Source organism: Pelophylax lessonae (assembly GCF_965119305.1).
Source record: "Pelophylax lessonae genome assembly, chromosome: 1".
NCBI classification, from domain to species: Eukaryota; Metazoa; Chordata; class Amphibia; order Anura; family Ranidae; genus Pelophylax; species Pelophylax lessonae.
This window is the reverse complement of record NC_138768.1, coordinates 297,784,856-297,794,506: the sequence shown is the minus strand read 5'-3', so window position 1 is coordinate 297,794,506 and position 9,651 is coordinate 297,784,856. Positions and strand designations below refer to the sequence as shown.

Sequence of the window (9,651 nt, the reverse complement as noted above, 5' to 3'; positions counted from 1 at the left end):
TTCTGGGACCTGTCCATGTCCCAGAAGACTTCAGGGGGGAGGAAGGAAGAAGAACTTCCTTGTCAAAATCAGGTACTTGCTCCCCCCTCCCCCAAAAGTGCCAATGGTGCAAAAAGAGCGGGGAACGAGTCCTTAAAGCGGAACTTCCCCTTTTGGGTGAGGTTCCCCTTTCAGGTAAGCCTTACATAAAATGCAATGCATACTAGCACATTATGGCATTAAAAAGAAAAAATGTAAATACCGCGCTAACTAAAGAAAGAAAAGCTGCTAGCACCAGTGGCGGCCCGTGCATAGCGGGCGCCAGGGCGCCGCCCCCCTACCCCTAAAAAAAAAAAAAAAAAATGACAGCGAACAAATAAAGTTTAAAAAAAAAAAAAAATTGGGTTCGCCGGCCTTTGTAAAGGAAGTGGTGGCTAGGGGGGGTTACATCCCAGAAGAGGCGCCGATCGGCAGCCGTCTGGGGGCGTAACCCGATCGCAAGTCCTTGCGATTGGACACCCCCACTTTCGGATATCCTGGCTGTGATTGGTCCAGGCTCCAGCCTGGACCAATCATCATCCAGGACATCCGATCCCTGACGTCACAATGGGGGCGGTGCCGGTGCATGAGTCAGTCACTCACCGTCACCGCCGCTCGGAGGACGAGGGAGAAGCCGCTCTCCTTCCCGCCGCAGAGAGGACGGACTGGATCAAGGAGGGAAGAACCCGCCGCCGCGGCCGCCAGGTAAGTGCATTAAATTGAAGGGAGCACGCACGCTGCACTCTGCATTGATTGGGGGACAATGCTGTGGGCACTCTGCATTTATTGGGGTACATTGCTGTGGCACTCTGCATTTATTGGGGTACATTGCTGTGGCACTCTGCATTTATTGGGGTACAATGCTGTGGGCACTCTGCATTGATTGGGGGACAATGCTGTGGGCACTCTGCATTTATTGGGGGACAATGCTGTGGGCACTCTGCATTTATTGGGGTACAATGCTGTGGGCACTCTGCATTTATTGGGGTACAATGCTGTGGCGCTCTGCATTTATTGGGATACAATGCTGTGGCACTCTGCAATCATTGGGGTACAATGCTGTGGGCACTCTGCATTTATTGGGGTACAATGCTGTGGCGCTCTGCAATCATTGGGGTACAATGCTGTGGCACTCTGCAATCATTGGGGTACAATTCTGTGGCACTCTGCAATCATTGGGGTACAATTCTGTGGCACTCTGCATTTATTGGGGTACAATGCTGAGGCGCTCTGTATTTATTGGGGTACAATGCTGTGGCGCTCTGCATTTATTGGGGTACAATGCTGTGGGCACTCTGCATTTATTGGGGTACAATGCTGTGGGCACTCTGCAATCATTGGGGTACAATGCTGTGGGCACTTTGCATTTATTGGGGTACAATGCTGTGGGCACTCTGCAATCATTGGGGTACAATGCTGTGGCACTCTGCAATCATTGGGGTACAATGCTGTGGCACTCTGCAATCATTGGGGTACAATTCTGTGGCACTCTGTAATCATTGGGGTACAATTCTGTGGCACTCTGCAATCATTGGGGTACAATGCTGAGGGCACTCTGCAATCATTGGGGTACAATGCTGTGGGCACTCTGCATTTATTGGGGTACAATGCTGTGGGCACTCTGCAATCATTGGGGTACAATTCTGTGGCACTCTGCAATCATTGGGGTACAATGCTGTGGCACTCTGCAATCATTGGGGGACAATGCTGTGGGCACTCTGCAATCATTGGGGACAATGCTGTGGCGCTCTGCAGTGATTGGGGACAATGCTGTGGCGCTCTGAATTGAAAGGGGCATGCACGCTGAACTCTGCATTGTGGGGGCACAGCACAGTGTTTATTGCATTGAAGGGGGCACAGCACAGTGTTTATTGCATTGAAGGGGGCACAGCACAGTGTTCATTGCATTGAAGGGGGCACAGCACAGTGTTCATTGCATTGAAGGGGGCACAGCACAGTGTTCATTGCATTGAAGGGGGCACAGCTTCAAAGTCACGCAATTTTTTTACTGCGTTTTTTGGTGCGAAGCAATACCTATTACATTTTTCTTTTTGCGCCCCCCCAAAAATTTTGAGCACCAGCCGCCACTGGCTAGCACAAACAACTGACAATAAAAGTTGTGAAAGGTACAAAATAAACATAAGTGCAGCGCTAAAAATAATTTGTAAACATTGATTATTCACATTACATGTGCATACGGAATAAGCATAACGTCTTATCCATTAACAGTGAGAAAAGTCTCATAAATCAGTATGGTCATATATAGTGAAGGTCATGAGAGCATCACAAAATAAAGTGAGAAAAATCCCATAAAACAAATGAGGTGTGCAAAAAAACACTAAATTCACAGGTGAGGTATGGAGCCCAGCAATGGTAAAGATGATCAAAGTGGCCGTCAGATCCCGTCATCAGATGAAATAAATTATATATGATCTTACCAAATCGCATGGACCTATATTGCCGTATGGCATACAGGTCAGACGAGCTTAGCAAACAAATTCCTGGATTCCTCTGAAATGGATGTTACCAACGGATGTTCCCATAGGCCCACAATCAATGGAGAGGAGGAAGGACAAGTCCCTCATTCACCATGTAGCATGTAAATAAGCCAAAGGAGAGTACATCATGCAAAACTGCTACAAAAGGTTTATTAAAAAAGTAGACATGCACTTATAAGCATCCACGGGTAGAACAAAAAAAGAAGTAGTCAAGACAGGCTGCCTATGATGAGGATCTCATCTTCATCCATGTAGTCCCTAATCAGCTGTACTCTAGGACTTGTCCTCCTACTTCATACATGGAGCGCCCTCATCTCACAGGCACCCCCGATCAGCTGTACTTAGGGAGCTGTCCTACATCATACATGGTAGGGGTGCCCAGGAACACGCCACTTCATTTACATGTACTCCCACAGTTATGGCCTCGGTCACACCACTTCGTCTAGCAGATGTCCAATCCCCATCCATTCAGTGACTTCCGTCCTCTTTGTGTATTTGTTGGTAGAGGGGAGAATTGGCTCTTAGTGTAGCCATGGTAGATCTGTTTTTACAGCTGTTCTGGCTTGTGCTGCAAATAGTCTGCCCTCTGTTTTCTCCACAATTTGCTCAACTGTTTTATGATGACTTACAGGTGACCATTTGCTGGGACCCTGCAGTGAGCCATGCTAGACATGGTGCTAATCTCTAGTGACCCTAATACAGCTGGCTATGCACTGTGTACATTTCAGGAGGTTCCTGTGGCTTGCAAAGTAGTAGTCAAGACAGGCAGCCTATGACGAGGATCTCATCATAGGCAGCCTGTCTTGACTACTACTTTGGTGTTTTACCCTTGAATGCTTGTAAGTGCATGTCTGCTTTTTAACCGTTTGCCGACTGCCGCACGACTATTTACTGCGGCGGTCAGCCCCTAACAGGCAAAGCGACGTAGTACTATGTAGCTAGCCTGTGAGGCTCTAGGGAGCAAGCGTGCGTCCCCGCGCGGTCACGGACCCCCCCCCCCCCCGTGCGAGTGCCCGGTGGACCCGATGTCCGCCGGGCACTCGCGATCGTCCGTTACACCGGAAGAAAGGCAGGCGGCTAATGTAAACAAAGAAACAAAGCCACCTGTCATTCTTCCCTGTGTAAGAATGGAGATCAGACAGTTCTACTATGTAGGACCGTTGATCTCTGTTCTTACACTAGTAGCCACAGCCAATCACAGTTAGAAACACGCCCCTAGGGACACACTTAACCCCTCCCTCTCCAATAAAGTTAACCCCTACTACAGTAGGGGTTAACAGATTACTACAGTAATCTGTATAGCACTGATTACTGTAGTAATGTCACTGGTAACCCCAAAAGTGTCAAAAATGTCAGTCAAGGGTCCGATCTGTCCTCCGCAATGTCGCAGTCCCGCAAAAAAAAAATCGCAGATCGCCGCCATTACTCGTTAAAAAAAAAACAACAAAAATGACAAAAATATTTCCCTTAGTTAGTAAACGCAATAACTTTTGCGCAAACCAATCAAAATACGCTTTTTGCGATTTTTTTTACCAAAACATATGTAGCCTAAAACAAATTGGCCTAAAATGTTAAAAAAATGTTGATTTTTACATTTTTTGGGGGGAATTTCATATAAAAAATGTGAAAAATATTGTTATTTTTGCAAAATTGATGCTCTTTTTTTGTTTATAGCGCATGATCAAAAAATCGCACAGGTGATCAAATACCACCAAAAGAAAGCTCTGTTTGTGGGAAAAAAAGGACGTCAAATTTGTTTAGGTACAGCGTCGCACGACCGCGCAATTGTCCGTTAAAGTCACGCAGTGCCGAATCGCAAAATAGGCCCTGGTCAGGAAGGGGGTAAAATCTTTCAGGGCTTAAGTGGTTAAATAAACCTTTTGTAGCAGTTTTACACTATGCACTCTCCTTTGGCTTATTTACATGCTACATGGTGAATGAGGGAATTGTCCTTCCTCCTCTCCATTGATTGTGGGCCTATGGGAACATCCGTTGGTAACATCCATCTCAGAGAAATCCAAGATTTTCTTTGTTAAGCTCGTCTGACCTGTATGTTATATGACAATATAGGTCCATGCGATTTGGTAAGAGCATATATAATTTATTTCATCTGGTGACGGGATCTGACTGCCACTCTGATCATCTTTACCATTGCCAAGATCCATACCTCACCTGTGTGGATTGTGTTTGCTAAGCTCGTCTGACCTGTATGCTATATGACACTATAGGTCCATGCGATTTGGTAAGCGCTTATATTATCTATTCCATCTGGTGACGGGATCTGACTGCCACTGATCATCTTTACCATTGCTGGGCTCCATACCTCACCTGTGAATTTAGTGTTTTTTTGCACACCTCATTTGTTTTATGGGACTTTTCTCACTTTATTTTGTGATGCTCTCATGACCTTCACTATATATCACCATACTGATTTATAGGACTTGTTTCACTGTTAACGGATAAGACTTTATTTTGCACATTATAGCATTACTTGAAGTTGGAAAGTTTTTCTTGACGCGTTAATACCGCTAATGTCCATAAACACATACAGGGAATACATTCTAACTCCCTTTAGTCTCATTATTCACTGACTCACTCACTGGCAAAGGGAGGAAAGTCCCGCGTAACGTACATCCTGTATGGGCGGGACAACGCTCTACTCATAAGCACTCCCACTTCCGGTCCCCCCTCAGAACAGCGTCAGGAGATTCAGGAAACGGAGAATAATGATAGCGATGGCGACACAGGAGCCGCCGCGGTGTTGCGGTTATTTCAGTATCCGCTCGGTGGTGCTGGGGGTGGCAGTGTATTACGTGTTCCTGAGCCTGCAGTCGTTGGTGTGGCAGACAGTGGCGGTGGTGAAATGCGGCGGGGTGTGTCCCGGTCCGCTCAGCTCTCCGGGCCCGGTAGCTGTGATGTACTCTCTGGCCTTCGTGTTGCTCTTCCTCAGCCTGTGTCTATTGTTCGGTGTCCTCCGCCGCCGCCCCGGCCTCCTGCTACCCTTCCTGGCCTTCCAGATCATCGACTTCCTGGGCTCCCTGCTGCTCTTCTGTGGTCTCTTCGTCCGCTTCCCCTCTGAGCTCCGCATGGTCAGCACTAGGCCCTACCTTCCCGGCCTGGACGAGCAGGACAAGGCGGCGGTGGCTGGGGGCTCGGTGCTCTTCATCGCCTTGTCCCTGCTGCTCCTCCTACTGAAGATCTACCTGATACGCTGTGTGCTCACCTACTACAGATACATGCTTACCAGAGTCAGCATTCCGCCAGGGGAACCCGATGGCCTGGCTCTGATCGTAGTGCCCACCGGCCCGGAGAAGAACCCCCTGCTCCTTCCTTCCTATGAAGAGGCCATCCATATGCCTGCCAAGGACAGCCCACCGCCCCCCTATAGCCAGGCCGTGCAGGCCGAGCCCGAGAAGGAGGGCAACTTATAAGGGGCCCACCTGGATCCTGGTATTAGGAGGACTCCCCTTCACCTAGCAGGCACATGTTTGATTCTAAGGACACCATGGAACTCACAGCAACACCTGAGCCCTGCTACTTCATACATAAATGCCCCCCCCAATCCAGCTGTATTCTACCACCTGTCCTACTTCATACATTAAGCCCCCCAATCACACGGGATCCCCTGATCAGGGCCTGGACTAAGAACTGTCATCCTAATCAGCAGTGCTCCAGGACCTGCCCTACTTTATACATGGAGCCCCCTGATCAGGACAAGAACATGTCACCATGATCAGCTGTGCTCTGACATGTCTTCTACTTCATACATGGAGCCCCCTCCTCCAGATGAACTCTGACCTATCCTACTTCATCAATGGAGCCCAGTAATCATGCATGCTCCCCTGATCAGCACCTGGATTAAGATCAATCATCCTAATCAGTGGTGCTCTAGTACCTGGTCCTGTTTCATGCATGGAGCCCCCCTGATCAGCTGTACTCTGACCTGTCCTATGTTATATGTGAAGCATATAAAGAGAAAGAGAAAAGTCACACCTGATCAGGTCTCTTAAGACTTGTTCTACTTAATACATGCGTCCCCCTGATTACCTAGGTACCCCTGATCAGCTGTACTCTGACTTGTCCTACTTTATGCATGGAGCCCTCTCATCACATAGGCTCCTTTTGATCAGCTGTACTCATCAACCTGTCCTACTTCATCCATGGAGTCCCTAATCAGCGTACTCTAGGACTTGTCCTTCTGCTTCATACATGGACCCCCCTCATCATATAGGCTGCCCTGATCAGCTGTACTCTTCAACCTGTCCTACTTTATCCATGGATTCCGTAATCAGCTGTACTCTAGGACTTGTCCTCCTACTTCTTCATACATGGAGCGCCCTCATCTCACAGGCAGCCCTGATCAGCTTTACTTAAGGAGCTGTCCTACTTCATACATGGTAGGGGTGCCCAGGAACACGCCACTTCATTTACATGAACTCCCACAGTTATGGCCTCGGTCACACCACTTCGTCCAGCAGATGTCCAATCCCCATCTATTCAGTGACTTCTGTCCTCTGAAACCACTTTGTGTATTTGTTGGTAGAGGGGAGAATTGGCTCTTAGTGTAGCCATGGTAGATCTGTTTTTACAGCTGTTCTGGCTTGTGCTGCAAATAGTCTGCCCTCTGTTTTCTCCACAATTTGCTCAATTGTTTTATGACGATGACTTACAGGTGACCATTTGCTTGGACCCTGCAGTGAGCCATGCTAGACATGGTGCTAATCTCTAGTGACCCTAATACAGCTGGCTATGCACTGTGTACATTTCAGCAGGTTCCTGTGGCCTTCCTGGCCTGACATCGGTCAACAAAACTTGTTTAATAAACTTTTTTGTTGAAGGAGCCTGCTGGGAAATTTCCAGCTGAGCAGCAGCTGCATAAATTTAGGTGCAGCCCCTGCTCATGCATTTTAAAATAGAGTTGCCGCAGCGGGAGATTCGTTTACCCACACTGTATAACCTAGACAGAGGAATCTTTTTTTTCTTTTTCCTGTATAGTATATTGCCTGCTTTATAGTTTGGTCAGGTGACTGTGTTTTAAGAGCAATCATTTCACTGACTAGTTTGTACACAGTTAAAGCAATCGGTCTGATTTGGCAGAGATTTTCCAGAATACTATGCAATTCTCTTGAAATGTGGAATTTAAGTCTTGTACAATTCTATGCGTTAACTGTTCTAGTTATCCAGAGTTTGTCCTTGTGCAGATTGTTCTAAACAGTGTTGAGTAAGAAACAAAAGCAATTACTGGGACAGAGTATACATGAAGACTGTATCCTGCACACAAAGTAACAGCTGCTAATATATTTCGGCCTATGTAGCCTTAAAGAATAAGTGCACTTTCTAACAAGTTGCACTTATTTGAAAGAATCGCCAGTCCGCTGTCACAACGGGGGTCTGCTGTATCTGTTACACCCTGGATAGGTCTGTAACATGTTATGGAAGGTGAAATTATCCTTTAACCCTAACCCAGATAATCCTACCCTCCCCCCCCTCAACAGATGTGTACTTACAGAGATTGATGGCTGCGGCCTCTTTTACAAGCAGCACTGACAGACTCCCTCTCCTGTCCATGCCTGAGCCGTACCGACTTCGATGTTTGTGGGCCTCATCTACGCTCATCTGGCTGGAAGATGGCCTCATAGAATTCTATATGGTTGTAATGTGCTTGTGCTGCCAGGAGAGGGAGCTTTTCACCGCTGGATGTAAACAAAAATTGGCGACTGCAGCTGTCAGTTTGCCATAATACAGGGGTCTTCAAACTATGGCCCTCCAGCTGTTAAGGAACTACAATTCCCATCATGCCTTGTCATGTCTGTGAACGTCAGAGTTTTACAATGCCTCATGGGATGTGTAGATCCGCAACAGCTGGAGGGTCGTAGTTTGAGGATCCCTGCCATAATACATCTGTGGAGCAAGAGGGGGTTATGTGAATGTTTAGATCAGGGCTAAGGGGCAAAACGAATAAGTGCACTTTGTCTGAAAATGTAGTTACTCTTTAAATTGTAGCTCGATTAGGGCTATGTAAAGTGAAACGCATTAGCGGTTGTTACTTTTGGTGCAGGTTGTGTACTGATAAAGCCTCATTGGAGCAGATTCTGTGTGTTGGCAATTGCTTTTGTTAACTTTATTCAGTCCCGGGGAGGGGGATTTTACACCACGCACTTCAAGGCTGGAGTGTGGGGGGAAAGATAGGAATTTGAGCTGTCCAGTGTTGTGTAAGGCCCTCCTTATACATAGATGTGTATCTGTAGGACATGACCATTTATAAGAAACACATTTGGTGTTAGAGCTGCAGATGTTGCCTAATCATGGCGTGATGCTGAATTGTGCAAACAAGTGTTGGCACCATACTTTGCTTTCAGATATGAGAACGTAGAGGAAAAACACTGAGCTGTGAACAGGGTCATAAGTGGTTTGCCTGAATCGTACAGAGTAGTGAAATCGTCCATTGCACGTGTGCACTTATTTATAAAAATATTGTCATGGACAATATAATATGTTGTCCAGTAAGAAGTAATCATTCTCTTCTCTTCCTTTTTTGTGGATCAGAGAAGGGAATCTTCCTGTTGTCTGAGATGAACCTTTCTTTAGACACTTTTATAAATAAGGACCATGACAGATCATTGAAGGTAGTTGATGGCAAATGTTGGTCAGGGAATATCTAATGTACAGGAATTTTAATTGTTATATTCATGGTGTCCTCTTTGCTCTTTAGCTTTTTTTATTTTCCCTTTTTCACATTAGTAACTCGTGCCTTGTTTAAGCAGATTTCCCTGATCAGTGCTGTGTATAGGGTTTAGTAGAAACATAGGTGCAGCATGTAATCCATGGTTTATCTGTGGATACGTGACAGAATTGGATTAAAGACCTGTATGGGAAGTCACCAGCGCCTAATGTTTAATATTGACACTTTATTTTTTAAGTCGTTTTTTTTGTTTAATGATATTGTTGAATTGTCTGGCTTACAATCAGATGGTTTTTAGTGATTAATGGTGAAATGGTTAATTAAATCAGTGTTAAGATTATAACTTGCCTTTTCTGTGTTTAAATGACAACCTTTCTCACTCTGCCTATTGCTGTGGCAGTTTCACTTGCTGCCTGAGCACACAAAGCTGTCCAAGCCTGCTTTGCACCAAAG

At 46.3% G+C, this 9,651-nt stretch overlaps 1 protein-coding gene across 1 annotated transcript; it reads left to right on the top strand.

Annotated features, from left to right (window-relative positions):
* Positions 1-5,208: 5,208 nt before the first annotated feature.
* Positions 5,209-6,046, top strand: LOC309569752 (lysosomal-associated transmembrane protein 5-like). The gene has a single exon (XM_082275748.1). The coding sequence runs from the start codon at positions 5,243-5,245 to the stop codon at positions 5,945-5,947; it is 705 nt and encodes a 234-aa protein (XP_082131874.1). The 5' UTR covers positions 5,209-5,242; the 3' UTR covers positions 5,948-6,046.
* The last annotated feature ends 3,605 nt before the right edge of the window (positions 6,047-9,651 follow it).

Bases quoted from the DNA above. Each gene is read 5' to 3' on its own strand.
- LOC309569752 (XM_082275748.1), top strand. From the start codon at position 5,243: ATGATAGCGATGGCGACACAGGAGCCGCCGCGGTGTTGCGGTTATTTC.